Below are 21087 nucleotides of genomic sequence, written 5' to 3' on the forward strand. Positions count from 1 at the left end.
ACTACCGAATTACAGGAACACAGCTCATCAGAACAAGGAGCCATAGAAAGGTTGCAATTAGTGGGTTAATTTGCAGAGGTGTTGGGCGCGATTCTCCGCTCCCGCGAAAAATCGGGAGGGCCGTCGTGAACTCGGCCGAGTTTCACGACGGCCTCGGAGGCCGCTCCTCGCCCCCTATTCTCCCCTCCCGGTGGGGCTAGGAGCGGCGCTCCGTGACTCTCGGCCGCCGAGCGGCGCGCCAAGAGTAACGCGACGGCGGCGCCTATGTGACGTCAGCCGCGCATGCGCAGGTTGGCCGGCTCCAACCCGCGCATGCGCGGCTGACGTCACGACGGCTGACAGCTCGAACCCGCGCATGCGCGGTGGCCGTCTCCCCCTCAGCCGCCCCGCAAGACGTGGCGGCTTGATCTTGCGGGGCGGCGGAGGGGAAATAGTGCGTCCCTTTGAGACGCCAGCCCTACGATCGGTGGGCACCGATCGCGGGCCTGTCCCCTCCCGAGCACAGTCGTGGTGCTCATTCCCCACCAGGCCCCCTACAAGCCCCAAATGGGCATCTCACGGCGATTTCACGACGGCAGCGACCAGGTGTGGTTGCCGTCATCGTGGACCGGTCGCGAACGGCAGGCCGCTCGGCCCATCCGGGCCGGAGAATCGCCGGTCACCGTGAAAAACGGCGATTCTTCCGAGCGGGGGGTGGGAGAATCGCGGGGGGCGCCAGGGGGTCATGAAATTAGTCGGGGGGCCCTCCCACGATTCTCCCACCTGGCGTGGGGAGCGGAGAATCGCGCCCGTTATGTCCAAGTGCTTAATACTCATGCCCAAGCTGTGCAACTAGATCTCTTTAACTTTCCTAATCCTGCCGCTATGTCTTAGTGCACCCCCAACATCCAAAGCGAGGTGGAGGCAGCCTGCTGTCTGCCACGCCTCGTTGTCTGTGATGACCTTGTCGTGCGTCACCTGGAGTGCCAAGACCTGGGAGGCCGGGGTTGGGGGCTTGGCTTTCGCCTGCTTCTGGGGTCCTGCTGAGAAAGTGCCACCCTCCTCGCCCTCTGGAGCTGGAGCTGATGTGGTCAAAGGGAGAGGGGATTCCGAGGGTGGTACATTCACCTGGGTGGATGGCACTGGAATGTGCACCTGCTGAACCTCCTCCTTAGGGTGCCCAAGGGTGCCCCCTGGCCTTCTCCTTGAGATAGAGGTGTAGCTGGAGTGAGGTTGGCACTGATGGATACCAGCAAACACCTGTAACATGGCGAATATGTCCTACACCATGGTGTGCATGTCCTGCATCAGGGAGTGCATGTGCTACCCCGGGGATGCATGCCTTGCACCAATCAGTGCATGTCCTGCATCAGGGAGTGCATGTGCTACCCCGGGGATGCATGCCTTGCACCAATCAGTGCATGTCCTGCAGCAGTACAGGACAGACGTCTTGGACCTCGGTTGCCAAGGCAGCTGCCACCCTCGCTGTGTTGAAGTCTGTGCGTTGGAGTGTCGGCACAATCACCTCACAAATCAGATGGACGGACTTCTCTACACCATGTTCTGTTTGTCACCTTGTTGTGTTTGTCACCTTGTGTTTGTCACCCTGGCCGGGATTCTCCCCTACCCGGCGGGGCGGGGGGTCCTTGCATGTCTGAGTGGCGTGAACCACTCCGGCGTCGGGCCGCCCCAAAGGTACGGAATTCTCCACACCATTAGGGGCCAAGCCCTCACATTGAGGGGCTAGGCCCGCACCGGAGTGGTTTCCACTCCGCCAGCTGGCGTGAACGGCCTTTGGCGCCACGCCAGCCGGGGCCGAAAGGACTTCGCCGGCCAGCGTAAGACCGCGTATGCGTCGGAGCGTCAGCGGCTGCTGATGTCATACCGGCCCATGTGCAGGGGAGGGTCTCTTCCGGTGAAAACCATGGCGAAGGCGGAAGAAAAAGAGTGCCCCACGGCACAGGCCCGCCCACCAATCGGTGGGCCCCGATTGCAGGCCAGGCCACCGTGGGGGCACCCCCCGGGGCCAGATCGCCCCCAGGACCCCGGAGCCCGCCCATGTCGCCTGCTCCCGCCGGTCAGGTAGGTGGTTTAAACCACGCCGGTGGGAGAGGCCTGTCAGGGGCAGGACGTCGGCCCATCATGGGCCGGAGAATCGCCGCGGGGGGCCCGCCGACCGGCGGAGCGCAATTCCTGCCCCCGCCAAATCTCGGGAGCCGGAAAATTCGGGACACGGTGGGGGCGGGATTGACGCCGGCCCCGGGCGATTGTTGTGTTTGTCACCTTGTTGTGGTATTTAGAGCCTTCACAAGAACTCACTGCACATCCATAAATACATTTGCTGAACTCATATGAAAAGATACGTTTTTAAATTGTTCCATTCCTACACAGAGCTTCATTGATTTTATTTTTAGGCAATTTTAACTTGTTCGCGACTGCGGTGATCAGAGAAAATTTAACCAAACCTCTGAAATCAATTCAGATGTCAAAACACTCTTTATTCTTATTTCTCCCCCTCTCCCCTGATGGTCTGTAGTATACAGGCAATGCCCGGCCACCTCACCAACCTGCTAATCCGTGGAAGGCATCACCACAGAGTCCTAATCCTTTCTTCAGCTGACCGCCTAAACGCACACACTTTCCGGCAGGGGTCAGTGAGCGGTATTCAGTAGGCCAAAGGCTGACTGATTTATTTCTCTGTTCTCCCGACTGCCCAATGCCACCAGCCCACACCCAGCTAACGCAGCAGCGACTGAGGAATGGTAGCCGATCGGACCTGCATGGTTTATTTCTACGCTGTGTCACTGGTGAAGTTTGAATCAGATTGGTGCTAAAGTCAAGATTTCAACTCATTCTCAACCCATTCCCTTATAGACCTTAAATGAGACCCATACGTTGCCGTTGCCGGGGCGGGGGGGGGGGGGGGGGGGGGATTTTATGGAGGTGTCAGGGGTCTCACCTACCCGGTGACCCGGGGGTACAACTTCATGGTCTCAGGTGGTGCCTCTCAGGTACTCGATTGACCAGCAGCAGGCCTTCCCCGGGATCAAGGACCACGGGGCCGCAAATCCCGCCCAATGAGAGCTGCCGGCCAATCGTTGTATATGAAGGTGCACAGTACACGAAAGGTGCACTGTACACGAAGGTGCACTGTACACGAAAGGTGCATTGTACACGAAAGGTGCACTGTACACAAAGGTGCACTGTACATGAAGGTACATTGTATATGAAGGTGCACTGTACATGAAGGTGCACTGTACATGAGGGTGCACTGTACATGAAGGTGCACTGTACATGAAGGTGCATTGTACATGAAGGTGCACTGTACATGAAGGTGCACTGTACACTAAGGTGCACAGTACACGAAGGTGCACTGTATATGAAAGGTGCACTGTACACAAAGGTGTACTGTATCCGAACGTGCACTGTATATTGTATATGAAGGTGCATTGTATATGAAGGTGCACTGTACATGAAAGGTGCATTGTATTTGAAGGTGCACAGTATTTGAAGCTGCACTGTAGTTGAAGGTGCACTGTATATGGAGGGTGCACTGTATATGAAGGTGCACTGTATTTGGAGGTGCACTGTATATGGAGGGTGCACTGTATATGAAGGTGCACTGTATTTGGAGGTGCACTGTGTATGGAGGGTGCACTGTATATGAAGGTGCACTGTATTTGGAGGTGCACTGTATATGGAGGGTGCACTGTATATGAAGGTGCATTGTAGTTGAAGGTACACTGTATATGAAGGGTGCACTGTATATGAAGGTGCTCTGTATATGAAGGTGCACTGTATATGGAGGGTGCACTGTATATGAAGGTGCATTGTAGTTGAAGGTACACTGTATATGAAGGGTGCACTGTATATGAAGGTGCTCTGTATATGAAGGTGCACTGTATATAGAGGGTGCACTGTATTTGGAGGTGCACTGTATATGGAGGGTGCACTGTATTTGGTGCACTGTATATGAAGGTGCACTGTATATGAAGGTGCACTGTATATAGAGGGTGCACTGTATTTGGTGCACTGTATATGAAGGTGCTCTGTATATGAAGGTGCACTGTATATAGAGGGTGCACTGTATTTGGAGGTGCACTGTATATGGAGGGTGCACTGTATTTGGAGGTGCACTGTATTTGGAGGGTGCACTGTATTTGGAGGTGCACTGTATTTGCAGGTGCACTGTGTATGGAGGGTGCACTGTATTTGGAGGTGCACTGTTTATGGAGGGTGCACTGTATATGGAGGGTGCACTGTATATGGAGGGTGCACTGTATATGAAGGTGCACTGTATATGGAGGGTGCACTGTATATGAAGGTGCACTGTATATGGAGGGTGCACTGTATACGAAGGTGCACTGTATATGGAGGGTGCACTGTATATGGAGGGTGCACTATTTGGAGGTGCACTGTATTTGGAGGTGCACTGTATATGGAGGGTGCACTGTGTTTGGAGGTGCACTGTATTTGGAGGGTGCACTGTATATGGAGGGTGCACTGTATTTGGAGGTGCACTGTATTTGGAGGTGCACTGTGTTTGGAGGTGCACTGTATTTGGAGGGTGCACTGTATTTGGAGGTGCACTGTATTTGGAGGTGCACTGTAGTTGAAGGTGCACTGTATATGGAGGGTGCACTGTATTTGGAGGTGCACTGTGTATGGAGGGTGCACTATATATGAAGGTGCACTGTATATGAAGGCGCACTGTATTTGGAGGTGCACTGTATTTGGAGGTGCACTGTATGTGAAGGTGCACTGTATTTGGAGGTGCACTGTATTTGGAGGTGCACTGTATATGAAGGCGCACTGTATTTGGAGGTGCACTGTATTTGGAGGTGCACTGTATTTGGAGGTGCACTGTATATGAAGGCGCACTGTATTTGGAGGTGCACTGTATTTGGAGGTGCACTGTATTTGAAGGTGCACTGTATTTGGAGGTGCACTGTATATGGAGGGTGCACTGTATATGAAGGTGCACTGTATGTGAAGGTGCACTGTATTTGGAGGTGCACTGTATATGAAGGTGCACTGTATATGGAGGGTGCACTGTATTTGGAGGTGCACTGTATTTGGAGGTGCACTGTATATGAAGGTGCACTGTATATGGAGGGTGCATTGTATTTGGAGGTGCACTGTATTTGGAGGTGCACTGTATATGGAGGGTGCACTGTATTTGGAGGGTGCACTGTATTTGGAGGGTGCACTGTATTTGGAGGTGCACTGTAGTTGAAGGTGCACTGTATATGGAGGGTGCACTGTATATGAAGGTGCACTGTATTTGGAGGTGCACTGTATATGCAGGGTGCACTGTATTTGGAGGGTGCACTGTATATGCAGGGTGCACTGTATTTGGAGGTGCACTGTATATGCAGGGTGCACTGTATTTGGAGGGTGCACTGTATTTGGAGGTGCACTGTAGTTGAAGGTGCACTGTATATGGAGGGTGCACTGTATATGAAGGTGCACTGTATTTGGAGGTGCACTGTATTTGGAGGGTGCACTGTATTTGGAGGGTGCACTGTATTTGGAGGTGCACTGTAGTTGAAGGTGCACTGTATATGGAGGGTGCACTGTATTTGAAGGTGCACTGTATATGGATGGTGCACTGTATTTGAAGGTGCACTGTACATGAAGGTGCTCTGTATATGAAGATGCACTGTACATGAAGGTGCATTATATTTGAAGGTGCACTGTATCTGAAGGTGCACTGTATATGAAAGTGCACTTTGCGAGCAGCACGGTAGCATTGTGGATAGCACAATTGCTTCACAGCTCCAGGGTCCCAGGTTCGATTCCGGCTTGGGTCACTGTCTGTGCGGAGTCTGCACATCCTCCCCGTGTGTGCGTAGGTTTCCTCCGGGTGCTCCAGTTTCCTCCCAGAGTCCAAAGATGTGCAGTTTAGGTGGATTGGTCATCATAAATTGCCCTTAGTGTCCAAAATTGCCCTTAGTGTTGGGTGGGGTTACTGGGTTATGGGGATCGGGTGGAGGTGTTGACCTTGGGTAGGGTGCTCTTTCCAAGAGCCGATGCAGACTCGATGGGCCAAATGGCCTCCTTCTGCACTGTAAATTCTATGTATCTGAAGGTCCACTGTATCTGAAGGTGCACTGCATTTGAAGGTGCACTGTATATTGTATATAAAGGTGCACAATATTTGAATGCATTGTAGACGAAGGTGTATTTGTGCACTGGATGTGAAGGTGCATGTATTTGAAGGTGCACTGTATTTGAAGGTGCGCTGTATTTGAAGGTGTACTGTATGTGAAGGTGCACTGTATGTGAAGGTGCACTGTATTTGAAGGTGCACTGTATGCGAAGGTGCACTGTATGTGAAGGTGCACTGTATATGAAGGTGCACTGTATTTGAAGGTTCACTGTATGTGAAGGTGCACTGTATTTGAAGGTTCACTGTATGTGAAGGTGCACTGTATTTGAAGGTTCACTGTATATGAAGGTGCACTGTATGTGAAGGTGCACTGTATTTGAAGGTTCACTGTATATGAAGGTGCACTGTATGTGAAGGTGCACTGTATTTGAAGGTTCACTGTATGTGAAGGTGCACTGTATGCAAAGGTGCACTGTATTTAAAGGTGCACTGTATTTGAAGGTGCACTGTATGTGAAGGTGCACTGTATGTGAAGGTGCACTGTATTTGAAGGTGCACTGTATGTGAAGGTGCACTGTATTTGAAGGTGCACTGTATGTGAAGGTGCACTGTATGTGAAGGTGCACTGTATTTGAAGGTGCACTGTATGTGAAGGTGCACTGTATGTGAAGGTGCACTGTATGTGAAGGTGCACTGTATGTCACGGTGCACTGTATGTGAAAGTGCACTGTATGTGAAGGTGCACTGTATGTGAAGGTGCACTGTATATGAAGGTGCACTATATTTGAAGGTGCACTGTATGCAAAGGTGCACTGTATGTCACGGTGCACTGTACGTGAAGGTGCACTGTATGTCAAGGTGCACTGTATGTGAAGGTGCACTGTATTTGAAGGTTCACTGTATTTGAAGGTGCACTGTATGTGAAGGTGCACTGTATTTGAAGGTGCACTGTATATGAAGATGCACTGTATGTGAAGGTGCACTGTATGTGAAGGTGCACTGTATATGAAGGTGCACTGTATGTGAAGGTGCCCTGTATGTGAAGGTGCACTGTATATGAAGGTGCACTGTATTTGAAGGTGCACTGTATGCGAAGGTGCACTGTATGTGAAGGTGCACTGTATTTGAAGGTGCACTGTATGCAAAGGTGCACTGTATGTGAAGGTGCACTGTATGTGAAGGTGCACTGTATATGAAGGTGCACTGTATTTGAAGGTGCACTGTATATGAAGGTGCACTGTATATGAAGGTGCACTGTATGTGAAGGTGCCCTGTTTGTGAAGGTGCACTGTATGTGAAGGTGCACTGTATGTGAAGGTGCACTGTATATGAAGGTGCACTGTATGCGAAGGTGCACTGTATGTGAAGGTGCACTGTATTTGAAGGTGCACTGTATGCGAAGGTGCACTGTATGCGAAGGTGCACTGTATGTGAAGGTGCACTGTATTTGAAGGTGCACTGTATGCGAAGGTGCACTGTATGTGAAGGTGCACTGTATGTCACGGTGCACTGTATGTGAAGGTGCACTGTATGTGAAGGTGCACTGTATGTCACGGTGCACTGTATGCGAAGGTGCACTGTATGTGAAGGTGCACTGTATGTGAAGGTGCACTGTATTTGCACATTTTGCTGAGGTTGTGTTTTTTCTAACCTTTCATTCATTTGCTTTGAAGCATGTTTTCCGATTTTCAATTGCACAAATGCTTGTTATTCTTATTCTTTTTCGAATGGAGTAATGTGCATGTTTTTTTCCTTCTATTTAGGGACTGAAAGGATACCCGGGTCCGCCTGGCCATCCTGGAAAATCAGTGAGTGTTCACTTTGCTTCATATTCAAGTCAGAGAACTTACATGGATTTCATTATCAAATCCCATTCGGTGCGAAAAATAACTTCTACTTCTCACCACCCACATTGTCCATCTCTCAGTCTGCAATCCTATTCAGGCTGATTCACTACTTTAACATTTAGTGTGTAAAGCAAAGTGGTCTGGCAATTGTGGGAACATATAAAATTGACAAACAGGAAAAGTCCAACCGGTCCATATATTTACAATGCATCACAACGCAAACACTCCCACCCACCCGGAGCCATGTAACCTCCTGAGGGAGGTGAAAAAGAACATGGAAAAATATTTTAATCATGTAATGTATTGAGTTGAGCAGCTGGGTGGGAGGGTGAGCTGTGAGGAGGATGCAAAGATGCTTCAGTGTGACTTGGACAAGTTGAGCGAGTGGGCAAATTGATGGCAGACGCAGCAAAATGTGGATAAATGCGAGGGTATCCACTTTAGCAGCAAAAGCAGGAAGACAGATTATTATCTGAATGGTTATAAATTAGGAGAGGGGAATGTGCAACGAGACCTGGGTGGCCTCGTACACCACTCGCTGAAGGTCAACATTGCAGGTACAACAGGTGGTTAAGAAGCAAATGGTATACTGTCCTTCATTGCGAGGGTATTCGAGTACAGGAGCAGGGAGGTCTGGCTGCAGTTATACAGGGCCTTGGTGAGGCCACACCTGGAATATTGTGTGCAGCTTTGGTCTCCTTATCTGAGGAAGGATGTTCTTCGCTGCACCTGCGAAGGTTTACCAGACTGATTCCTGGGATGGAGGAACCGACGTATGAGGAGATTGAGTCGGTTAGGATTGTATTCGCTGGAGTTCAGAAGAATGAGGGGGAATCTCATAGAAACCTATAAAATTCTAACAGGGCAAGACAGGGTAGATGGAGGAAGGATGTTCCTGATGGTGGGTGTGTCCAGAACCAGGGGTCACAGTCTAACAATAGGACAGAGATGAGGTGAAATTTCTTCACCCAGAGAGTGGTGAGCCTGTGGAATTCATTCCCACAGGAAGCATTTGAGGCCAATACATTGTATGTGTTCAAAAGGAGATAGATAGAGCGCTAGGGGCTAAAGGGATCAAAGGATATGGGGGTAATGCAAGAACAGTTGACTTGGATGATCAGCCATGATCATTCTGATCATGGCTGATCATCCAAGTCAACTGTTCTTGCATTACCCCCATATCCTTTGATCCCTTTAGCCCCTAGCGCTCTATCTATCTCCTTTTGAATGGCAGAGCAGGCTCGAAGGGCCGAGTGGACTAATCCTGCTCCTATTTTCTACGTTTCTATGAATCAATTATGCTGCCAGTGTTTCCTATGGGGCATTCAATGTCTTATCAAATCACAGATTGGTAGAACACAGAAAGAGGCTATTGTGTCCTTGGGGCCCATGCTAGCTCAGTGTAAGAACCATTTAGCTAGTCCCATTCTCCGCCCCTTTCCCATTGGTCAGCAGATGTTTTCCCACCAGGTGCTTATCGAATTCTCTTTTGAAAGCCGCGATTGAATCTGCCTCCACCAGTATTTCCAACAATGCTTTCCAGATTGCAACCACGTGCTGCGTAAAAACGGTTCTTCTCACGTCCGAGAAAATCATTCATTCTCTTGATCTTTCAGCTTTGGCGTTTTGGTGTTTTGTCTCATTTTCTAGTTCCTATTTGATTGTTTTTCACGTTCTCCATCCCTTGTTATGTTCGTCACAGTGTTTACGTGACATCAGCGGGCCATGCTGCCCCATTAGGGGCAGCACGGTAGCATGGTGGTTAGCATAAATGCTTCACAGCTCCAGGGTCCCAGGTTCAGTTCCCGGCTGGGTCACTGTCTGTACGGAGTTTGCACGTCCTCCCCGTGTGTGCGTGGGTTTCCTCCGTGTGCTCCGGTTTCCTCCCACAGTCCAAAGATGTGCGGGTTAGGTAGATTGGCCATGATAAATTGCCCGTAGTGTCCTAATAGTAAGGTTGGTGGGGGGGGGGGGGGGGTTGTTGGGTTACGAGTATAGGGTGGATACGTGGGTTTGAGTAGGGTGATCATGGCTCGGCACAACATCGAGGGCCGAAGGGCCAGTTTTGTGCTGTACTGTTCTATGTTCTATGATGGCATAGTGGTAATGTCACGGGACGGGATTGGGGACGTGGGTTCAAATCCCACCACGGCAGATGGTGGAACTTAAATTCAATTAATAAATCAGGAATTGAAAAGCTAGTCCACAAGGGTGGATTCGACTGTGGCTTTCAAAAGGGAATTCGATTTTCTGTAACATAGGAATTGCCTGCAGAATTGACTTTGATCCTCGCTCTTTCTTGAATCAGCACACCTAACACATGGTAACGCTCCACTGGACTGCAGATGGGGAGGTTTAGTGATACCGCGGGTAGCGGCTCTGTCTCTGGGACAGACGTCTGCGTTCGAGTCCTGTCCCCGGACTTGATGGCCAAGGAAGGTGTGTTCATAACACCGCCAGACAGGTCAAGAATCAACCCGCAAATCCTTCCAGCACAGGCCAACGGCAGGCGGTAAGAGATTCCTACTCAGCCAAGTAATGGAAGGAACGTTGGATTCTCTACCATAGCTCCAGACTAACAACATGCATCTAAAAAAGTGTGCATTGCCCCAGGAACCCCGAGTGAAGGGTAACACACCGCCCACCATACATAGATTACATAGAATTTACAGTGCAGAAGGAGGCCATTCGGCCCATCAAGTCTGCACCGGCTCTTGGAAAGAGCACCCTACCCAAGATCAACACCCTATCCCCATACTGAGTAACCCCACCCAACACTAAGGGCAATTTTGGACACCAAGGGCAATTTATCATGGCCAATCCACCTAACCCCCACATCTTTGGACTGTGGGAGGAAACCGGAGCACCCGGAGGAAACCCACGCACACACGGGGAGGATGTGCAGACTCTGCACAGACAGTGACCCAAGCCGGAATCGAACCTGGGACCCTGGAGCTGTGAAGCGATTCTGCTATCCACAATGCTACCGTGCTGCTGTAAAGACAGTTGAAAATTATACCTATGTATTTATGCTGACTAGCAAACCTCAGAGAGCCTTGCCACGATTTTATTAGAAAGAAGGTTTTTAAAATTCCTTCCATGTGGATTTGAGGTGCAGGGGACCACATAAGTATGAATGAGTCTGCTGTAAATGCAGAGCAGGTAGCGTTCAAATACATGTGCGCTTCCAAGAGTCTCTGGCATGGCTTTGTCTTGATAAACAGATCCAGCTGCTTTTTAAATGTATTCCTTTTTTTTTTTAAATGTCAGTTTATTACACTTATCCAGCTTCAACAAAAAGTAATAATGGTATTCCAAGAAATAAAAATGATGAGCAGCTTTCTTGGACATGAAGTGTCTCCACCCGAAGGTGAATAAGAAAGTTTGAAGCTACGTCATTTTAGAACTGTAACGTTGAGCTGGTATTTACTTTTGAACCCATCAGGTGTTGAGATGTTTTATGGAGTGGCGCACTTAACTGCGTCTTATTTTATTGGCCCGAGCACTCAGTCCTGACGTAGGTTACCAAGCTGGTGTTCTACCTCATGTGATGGAGGTAAAGAACAGAAAATTGCATCTGAAGTGAAAATGACTACATTCTTCTTGAGCTGAATCCAACTTTTTCCCTGTCCATAACAACCACAGCAAGAATAAAACGGCACGGTGGTTAGCACCACTGCCACACAGCGCCAGGGTCCCGGGTTCAATTCCGGCCTTGGGTGACTGTGTAGCGTCTGCACGTTCACCCCGCTGTCATAATATCCACTCATGTATATAATGAGATGCAGACAGGCAGTGATTGACACATAGGATGACCAATGAACACACAACACAGAACAACCAATCACCAGACAGGACACCACTACTATAACGCTCACAGGGCATTAAGACTCCCGCTCGGGACCCAGACACTGAAACAGTCAGAGTGCACAAGTCAGTGGACACTATCACCATGTGGTAGCTAGTAAGTCTGGTCGAGCCAGTAAGAGGTCGTCAGTCGGATTAGTAGAGTGTCAACCCACAGCTGAACATGTACAGCCGCTCTTAGTTTAAATAAAACCGTGTTGGATCATCTCTGGTGTTCGACGTTTGTTTCTAGCTTCCCTGCATCCAGTTGCAGTCAACGTCAAACCAACCCGCCTAACACATCACCCGCGTCTGCGTGGGTTTCCTCCGGGTGCTCCGGTTTCCTCCCACAATCCAAAAATGTGCAGGTTAGGTGGATTGGCCGTGCTAAATTGCCCCTCAGGATGCAGTTGCATGAATAGGATGGGGTTTGTGCCTAGGTAGGGTGGCCTTTCGAAGGGCTGGTGCAGACACAATGGGAGGAATGGCCTCCCTCTGGGGAATTCTATGATTCTTCTATGATTATTTCAAACCCTTCAAGCCGTTCGGTTGCTCTGCTTACTGAGACCCCAGATTTCCCTGTGAAGGGCAACATTTTATTTTGATCTCATACTTTTCACCAACTTGCAGAGCAGAGTATCGTCATTAATAAACAGACCAGGACAGGCCGTACCAACCACAGGTACCATTCTATAGCATTAAAAAAAATAATGGTTCATGGGAAGGTGGCATCGTTGGCTAGGCCAGCATTTATTGCCCATTCTTAATTGCCCTTGAGGAGATGGTGGTGAGCTGCCTTCTTGAAGCGCTGCAGTCCATGTGTAGGTACATCCACAGTGCTGTTAGGGAGGGAGTTCCAGGATTTTGACCCAGCGGCAGTGAAGGAACGGCCGATATATCCCCAAGTCAGGGTGGTGAGTGACCTGGAGGGGTACCCCCCCCAGGTGGTGGGGTTCCCGGGTACCTGCTGCCCCTGTCCTTCTGGGTGGTAGTGGTCGCAGGTTTGGAAGGTGCCATCGAAGGAGCCGTGGTGAGTTCCTGTAGCTACGCAGGGCTGAATTTTACCAGGGCACCGGTGGTCTGACGGTGATGCCTGAAAGCTGGGGGGCAACCCAGCTACAATTGGCCCTTCCCAGAGGCCCCGGCCAGTCGAAGAGCCAGCAGCTCTGAGTGTCGGTAGTGCCACTGGGAATGGTGACAATACTGGGACTGCGCCCGGCCTGGACGGGCATGGTGAGTGGTGGTTTTGAACCTGAGAGAGTGGGATTTGGGTTGCTGTGGATAGTCAGGCGGGTCCCAGTTGTGTTGTTTAATGTGCCATCATGGGTCAAGTTATCTGTGCCCAGAATTGCCGTTTGGTTTCTCTCCGACACCACTGAAGACAATAGTTGAGGGGTTTTATCTTCCGTATTTACTAGGCCATGATTTACCCGTCCATTCTCTTCCAATGGAAAAAAGTGGAAAAGGCTGACCAGAAATTGTGTTGCGGCTTCAAAAGTGTCAGTCGCACTCCTCAGTGAATGCTTTATCTGAGAGTCTCGGCAGTGAGGGATTGTCAGCCTCAAAAACTATGGATGCATCAGAGTCAATAATGCTCCCATTTTTATCTCACCACACACGCACACACACTCGCACACACACACTCACATGCACACACACGCAGACTCTCACACACACACTCACACACATGCACACTCACACACACACACACACACTCACACACACACACACTCACACGCACACACGCAGACTCACACACACACACTCAAATGCACACACACACACACACACACACTCACACACACACTCACACACACACACTCACATGCACACACACGCAGACTCTCACACACACACACTCACACACATGCACACTCACACACACACACACTCACATGCACACACGCAGACTCACACACACAGTCACACACTCACACACGTGCACACACACACACACTCACATGCACACACGCAGACTCACACACACAGTCACACACACACTCACACACTCACACGCAGACTCACACACACACACTCAAATGCACACACACACACTCAAATGCACACACACACACACACACACTCACACACACACTCACACACTCACAACGCAGACTCTCACACACATGCACACTCACACACACACTCAAATGCACACACACAAACTCACATGCACACACACGCAGACTCACACACTCACATGCACACACGCAGACTCACACACACACACACACTCACATGCACACACACGCAGACTCACATACACACACACACTCACATGCACACACGCAGACTCACACACACACACACACTCACATGCACACACACGCAGACTCACACACACACACTAACATGCACACACGCAGACTCACACACACACACTCAAATGCACACACACTCACACGCACACACACGCAGACTCTCACTCACACACTCACACACACTCACATGCACACACACAAACATGCACACACACTCACACACACACACACGCAGACTCTCACACACACACTCACACACACACTCACACACACACTCACACACACACACACACTCACACACACACACACACTCATACACACTCACACACACTCACATACACTCACACACACTCACATACACTTACACACACTCACACACACACACTCACATGCACACATGCAGTCTCACACACACTCAAATGCACACACACACTCACACACACTCACATACACTCACACACACTCATACACACGCACACACACTCACATACACTCACACACACTCACATACACTCACACACACACTCACACTCACATACACTCACACACACACTCACACGCACTTTCTGCAAAGTGTTTAACAAAGTGGGAAACTGGTTAACTGCTCTCCTTCCCAGGCCAATGGCTGTCGATTGCAGAGCAAATGCAGCAACCTCCGTTAAAATCCACTTTAATGGGGCCCTTGGGATTGGCTGGGAGGCCAATAGGGAGGGGTGGTGGTGGTCGGTGAGGGTGTATTTCCAAAGAGGATGTTGGCCCTTGTCACTGAAGGGTGGGTGGGTGGGGCCAGGGGCACCCTCAGTGGGCCACAACGGTTTTACTGCATGGTCACCCCAAGTGGTAGAGCCCCTCCCCACAGCTGGTAAGGTGCCAGAGGCAGTGGGAAGAAACCCTTAATCGGCCACTTTCAGGGCCTCAATTGACTCCCTGGGCAGTCAGGCCATTCTCCACCGCTGAGAGTATTCCACTGCATGAGTAAGACGACAGGCACTCAACACCACCACCATTGAACTCCTCACCGGGAGGTATCTTCTTCGCTTCGGGGGCAACACTGTATCACAGTGGTTAGCACTGTTGCTTCACAGCGCCTGGGTTCGATTCTCGGCTTGGGTCACTGTCTGTGCGCAGTCTGCACGTTCTCCCCGTGTCTGCGTGGGTTTCCTCCGGGCGCTCCGGTTTCCTCCCACAAGTCCCGAAAGACGTGCTTGTTAGGTGAATTGGACATTCTGAATTCTCCCTCCGTGTACCCGAACAGGCCCCGGAATGTGGCGACTAAGGGCTTTTCGCAGTAACTTCATTGCAGTGTTAATGTAAGCCTACTGACAATAAAGATTATTAATTGAAAGATTGGTGTTGATAAAACAGCTGGAAAACACAGGCAGTGGAGAGACAATCCAAGTCAAAGTTACCAGGATTCCAAGAGGGCGCAATTGTCATAACCACAACAGTTGCTTCAGGAGTCGGCCAAAAATGAAAACAAACTAAAACTTGAGAGATGGATGGAGAATCTTGGATGTATTTGTGACTGTGTGAGGAAACTGAGATAGAAAATATCAGGGATTCCAGCAAGAAGATCAAAAAAACCTGGCAGAATGAGAGAGGAAGGCAAAATAAATGAGCATATTGTACAGTTTATAAAGCTTCCTTTCGCTCGGTGCTACTTTTTTTTCAATAGTGGTTTAGCCGATTTAAACCTCTCCAGCGCTGTCTGCTGTGGGCCAGGAGGTTGTGGGTTCAAGTTCAACACCGGAGACTTGATCCCAAAAAACCCAGGCTGACATTCCCAGTGCAGTGCAGATGGGAAGTGCTGCACTGTTGGAGGTGCTGCGCACCTACGCCCGGGGATTTCCCGACGGTGTGGGGCTGCCCAGCTCCATTGGCCAGCTGACGAGATTTTTATGGGCCAGGGTTTGGAAAACTCCAAAGTATATCTGACCCATGACTTTTAATAGATTTTGGATAGGGGGAGAACAAGGGTCCACTCTCCAGGTGTGATGCAACAGAGACCTTAAGTAATTTTAAAACAAAACAATGTTTATTTTATGAACCCAGTTAACATTTTATAAACACGCAGTAAACGTCTTATCAACTACCAACACACATAACCCCACAGATGCAATACTCTATAGGTAACCCTTCATACCTTTCCTAGCAACATCCATAAGTTAAACCCTTTTTATTTTTAACAAAGACAGCAGGTTTAAGTTCTCTACAGAAACAGGTGCTACTTTGACATCATCAATGAGCTGAAGACCTTCTTTAGCTTTTCGAAAGAGAGATCATTTTACACATCTGCTTGCTTTGAATACAGCTCTCCAACTCTGAAAACGAAACCACAAAGAGCCACAAAGCAGCTTTTAAGATCAAAACAAAAGTAAAAGCAGACAGACAGCCCAGCTCCACCCACACTCTGACATCACTGCAGCTATTTGATAAACACCCATTTCGTAAAGGTACATCCACTGCAGCTATTTGATAAACACCCATTTCTTAAAGGTACATCCGCCTGACAAGATGGAGAATCCCATTCTGGTGCTGTATGAGTGCCAGTCCTCTTTGTTTCCACAGCTGTATAGGTGGCACAGGAAAATACTCAGGATGAAACAGGAATGAAATTCTGAAAGACTTTAGACGGGATTCTCACAGCCCAGGCTGGGCCGGAGACTCGCCGTGACGGGCGCAAATCGCGCGACGCCGTCTGCTGATTCTCTGGAGAGCGGAGAATCAGCGCCATTGGCGCCGGCGCGGTCAGCACGGCGTCGTTCGGGGGCCGCTCTATGCGATGCCCATCTGACGCCAGTATCGGCCGCTGGAGTGGCGTGGGTCGCTCCAGTGCCGTGCTGGCTCCGTGTAGGGGTCAGAATCGCTGCTCCTGAGGCTATGTCGACGCCGTCGAGAAACGCGATGGCGTTTACAATGGCGTCAACACTTAGCCTCAGGATCAGAGAGACCCGCCCCTTTGTAGCATCATCATTGAGAATCTGAGGAACCTCAGTGTCTGAAATGCCGTCATGGGAGACACAAGTCCTCTGCTCACTTTTAATGGAGCCAAACCGTTAACACGTGCCTGCCAGATGAGTTAGGAAGAGATAGTTTGCTTTGGAAGTTCGATGATGCCCATATTGGAGTCAGCTTGCTTCCAAATGCCTGACTCTGAGCGTTGCACTATTCACCACAGTTTATCAGCCCACCTTCGCTGAAAGCCTATTTAAATTTTTTTATTCTCAGTGTGTCTGCGGAAGGGATTTTCTGTCAGAGGCTGGAGTCTCTCTTGTCTCTTCACTCAGATAGATGAATTTCAGTCCCATGTAACATATCTGCATCAATTTAAGCCATCTGGATACAGTGAGGCCATCACTAATACCTTGTTAGTGTTTCTGTTGCCAGGCCTTGATGGTGAAGAAGCCATCCTCATTGTCTCGATTCAGTAAAAGTTGGTTGATCTTCGATTGGGTTAAATGGTTGGTATAACATCGTGGGCCAAGGGGCCTGTACTGTTCTATGCTACTGTCTCCTGCGAGCTGTTAAATGGTTTCCGGGTTATATTGAACTCTCCGTGTGAACTTTCTTAAAATCACGACCGAAGTTCCTGGTGGAGGTGACTGGGAGTTTGTACCGGTGGTAGTGTGTTACAGATCACTTGGTGTGCCCGAGTTACAGTGCCAACATGTCCTGTTGTAGTCTGGAGCTAGATGATGGCAGAGGTTCCCATGGGAATGTTCTCCCCATCACTTGGCTCAGTAAAAATCTCTTCCAGGTAAAACTGCAGGGTGTTGGAGGGAATTTGCAGGTTGATGCTCAACCTGTTTTACCATGTTATGGTCGAGCGTTCCCTGGCCAACGAGTCCTGGAATGGGGCTTAAACCCAGAACGCCTGGCTCAGAGGCAACCTGCTCCCGCTGTGCCACAAGATTTAACCGTGTGCGCTCGTGAAGAGCAAACCTCATCACGAAGCCATGAGACGCCCATTGGGTATTTCCGTCTGCAAATGGGTAACACGTTTGTGTGATGTTCCTCTGAACGGGTTGTCCGCATTTAATTTGGTTAATCATAGAATCATAGAATTTACAGTGCAGAAGGAGGCCATTCGGCCCATCGAGTCTGCACTGGTGCTTGGAAAGGACACCCCACTTAATCCCACGCATCCACCCTATCCCCGTAACACCCCCGTAACCCCCGGGCAGCACGGTAGCATAGTGGTTAGCACAATTGCTTCACAGCTCCAGGGTCCCAGGTTCAATTCCCGGCTTGGGTCACTGCCTGTGCGGAGTCTGCACGTTCTCCCCATGTCTGCGTGGGTTTCCTCCGGGTGCTCCGGTTTCCTCCCACAGTCCAAAGATGTGCAGGTTAGGTGGATTGGCCATGATAAATTGCCCTTAGTGTCCAAAATTGCCCTTAGTGTTGGGTGGGGTTACTGGGTTATGGGGATAGGGTGGAGGTGTGGGCTTGGGTAGGGTGCTCTTTCCAAGAGCCGGTGCAGACTCGATGGGCCGAATGGCCTCCTTCTGCACTGTAAATTCTATATGAACCCAGTAACCCCACCCAAGCTAGCCTTTTTGGACACTAAGGGTAATTTAGCATGGCCAATCCACCCAACCTGCACATCTTTGGGCTGTGGGGAGGAAACCGGTGCACCCGGAGGAAACCCACGCAGACACGGGGAGAACGTGCAGACTCAGCACAGACAGTGACCCAAGCCGGGAATCGAACCGGTGCTGTGAAGCAACAGTGTTGACCACTGTGCTACCGTGCCGCCCATAATGCCTAGATTAAGATGGCAGACAGAGGGATATCACACAAATACATTCAGCCTCCGCCGGTTAGTGCAATCAACAGAAATTGTAAGGCGATCCCTCATGGGATTGGCGCCAAACCAGACAGACTTTGAACTCCGTCTTTCCTGTGACAGCTAAGTGCAGCTTTAACCGTGAGCTAAACCTGCGCCAAGCCCAACCTGGATTAGGAACCAAAGCTTCAGCATTAGGGAAAGGCGCAACTAATCTGGAACATTGTAAGCTGACCAATTTCAGACAGATCGAGGCTAGCTCAGTTCATTGCTGATGCGGAAACCTCCCTCCCCACCCCCAACCCCCCCCCGGATGGTTTGAAAACACCACCATTATAGATCAAAATTATGTCCGTGTAAATTTAAAACAAAATTCCAGATGACTTGGACGAACCTGAGTCTGCTGAATTAAGAATGGTTCTGCGCTGTGGAATCTTGCCCCAGGGGTTGAACTAAAACATGAAATTCCTTGGAACAGGGGACGTCCTAGACGTTAACGCCAGACTTTTACACTGAATCATGCTATACTTGGCAGAGGAGCTCTCTAATTGTGTGCATGCCTGAATACTGTGTAAGCAACACATCTGGAGAATCGTTTGCAAAGACATGTGCTGGAGTGCGTTTAACACTGTAATCCCAACTGAGACCTTGCGCTACAATGAAATGGAAAGGACTATTGACAATGCTTTCAAAAGGTCGAAACTCCGGTTGTTGCAAGCAAAGAAGTGGCTGAAAAGGAAAGTAACATTGTCCGTTTCTTTTTTTTTAACCAGGGGGAGCGTGGACCAGATGGAAGTCAAGGTGCCAAAGGTTATCCTGGCAGGCAGGTGCAGTAAATCTTCTCGTGCCGTGCAGTTTAACACAGAGAAAATGTTGACATGTTTGCAAACAAAAACACGTTTAATCGAGATGCTAGTAAAACAACACGAAAGGCACATTCTAGTGATTTAAAAAAATCTTTTAGAGTACCCAATTCAGTTTTTCCAATTGAGGGGCAATTTGACGTGGCCAATCCACCTACCCTCCACATCTTTGGGTTGTGGGGGCAAAACCCATGCAAACACGGGGAGAATGTGCAAACTCCACTCGGACAGTGACCCAGAGCCGGGATCGAACCTGGGACCTCGGCGCCGTGGCCAGGATCGAACCCCCGGGTCCTCAGCGCCGCGAGGCAGCAGTGCTAATTGTGGCTTTTTCCATATTTTTAAGGCATTAATTAGATTAATTTAGTCAGCACTATGCATAGAATCCCTACATTGCAGAAGGAGGCCATTCGGCCCATCGGGTCTGCACTGGCCCTCCGAAAGAGCACTCTACCCCGTCCCACTCCCCCCCACCTTATCCCTGCAACCCCCACCTAACCTACACATGTTTGGACACTGAGGGGCAATTTATCATGGTCAACTCACCTAACCTGCACATCTTTGGACTGTGGGAGGAAACCGGAGCAGCCGGAGGAAACCCAGGCAGATACGGGGAGAACGTGCAGACTCCGCACAGACAGTGACCCGAGGCCGGAATTGAACCCGGGTTCCTGGCGCTGTGAGGCAGCAGTGCTAACCACCGTGCCACCTTGTATGTATTATCCAACAGTATTTCAATAATTGTATACCGGGAGATTAATCCTGTGGAATTATTCAGCATTGAAACTGAAATATAAATTATGTATTTCTATCTAGTCTAAGAAACGAAAGGACTTGACTTTCTGACGAGCTTGTGTATGATTTGTGTATGATGGACGATCCACCTCTCTGATCATCAAGTAACTTAATAGCTCAGGATTTCGGTTTGCATACGACATTGTTTTGTTTTCCCTTTTAAGATAAGAGAGAAAGGAAATTCGGACAAATGCAATCAGTAACTCTAGATTCTAGAACCTGAGACATAATTTTGAAAAAGCTAATGACTGATCTGGCATGGTGGACAGCGGTTAGCACTGCTGCCTCACAGCGCCAGGGACCCGGGTTCAATTCCGCCCTCGGGTCACTGTCTCTGCGGAGTCTGCACGTCCTCCCCGTGTGTGCGTGGGTTTCCTCCGGGTGCTCCGGTTTCCTCCCACAGTCCAAAGATGTGCAGGTTAGGTGGATTGGTCATGATAAATTCCTCCTCATTGTCCAAAGGTTAGGTAGGGGTTACAGGATTATAGCGGGGGAGTGGACCTAGGTAGGGTGCTCTTTCTAAGGGTCAGGGCAGACTCGGTGGGCTGAATGGCCTCTTTCTGCACTGTCGGTATTCTATGGTTCTAAGGTACAGCTA

At 49.7% G+C, this 21087-nt stretch overlaps 1 protein-coding gene across 2 annotated transcripts in view; it reads left to right on the forward strand.

Moving 5' to 3' along the window:
* Positions 1–21087, forward strand: part of LOC119955649 (collagen alpha-1(XXVII) chain B-like) — a 605839-nt gene that overhangs the window by 170432 nt on the left and 414320 nt on the right. For both annotated transcript variants that reach the window (XM_038782071.1, XM_038782070.1), the window contains exons 8-9: positions 7855–7899; positions 19605–19658. In XM_038782071.1, coding sequence (XP_038637999.1) covers positions 7855–7899; positions 19605–19658 — 99 coding nt within the window. The remainder of the gene's footprint in view (positions 1–7854; positions 7900–19604; positions 19659–21087) is intronic.

Source organism: Scyliorhinus canicula, chromosome 21 (assembly GCF_902713615.1).
Source record: "Scyliorhinus canicula chromosome 21, sScyCan1.1, whole genome shotgun sequence".
Lineage (NCBI taxonomy): Eukaryota > Metazoa > Chordata > Chondrichthyes > Carcharhiniformes > Scyliorhinidae > Scyliorhinus > Scyliorhinus canicula.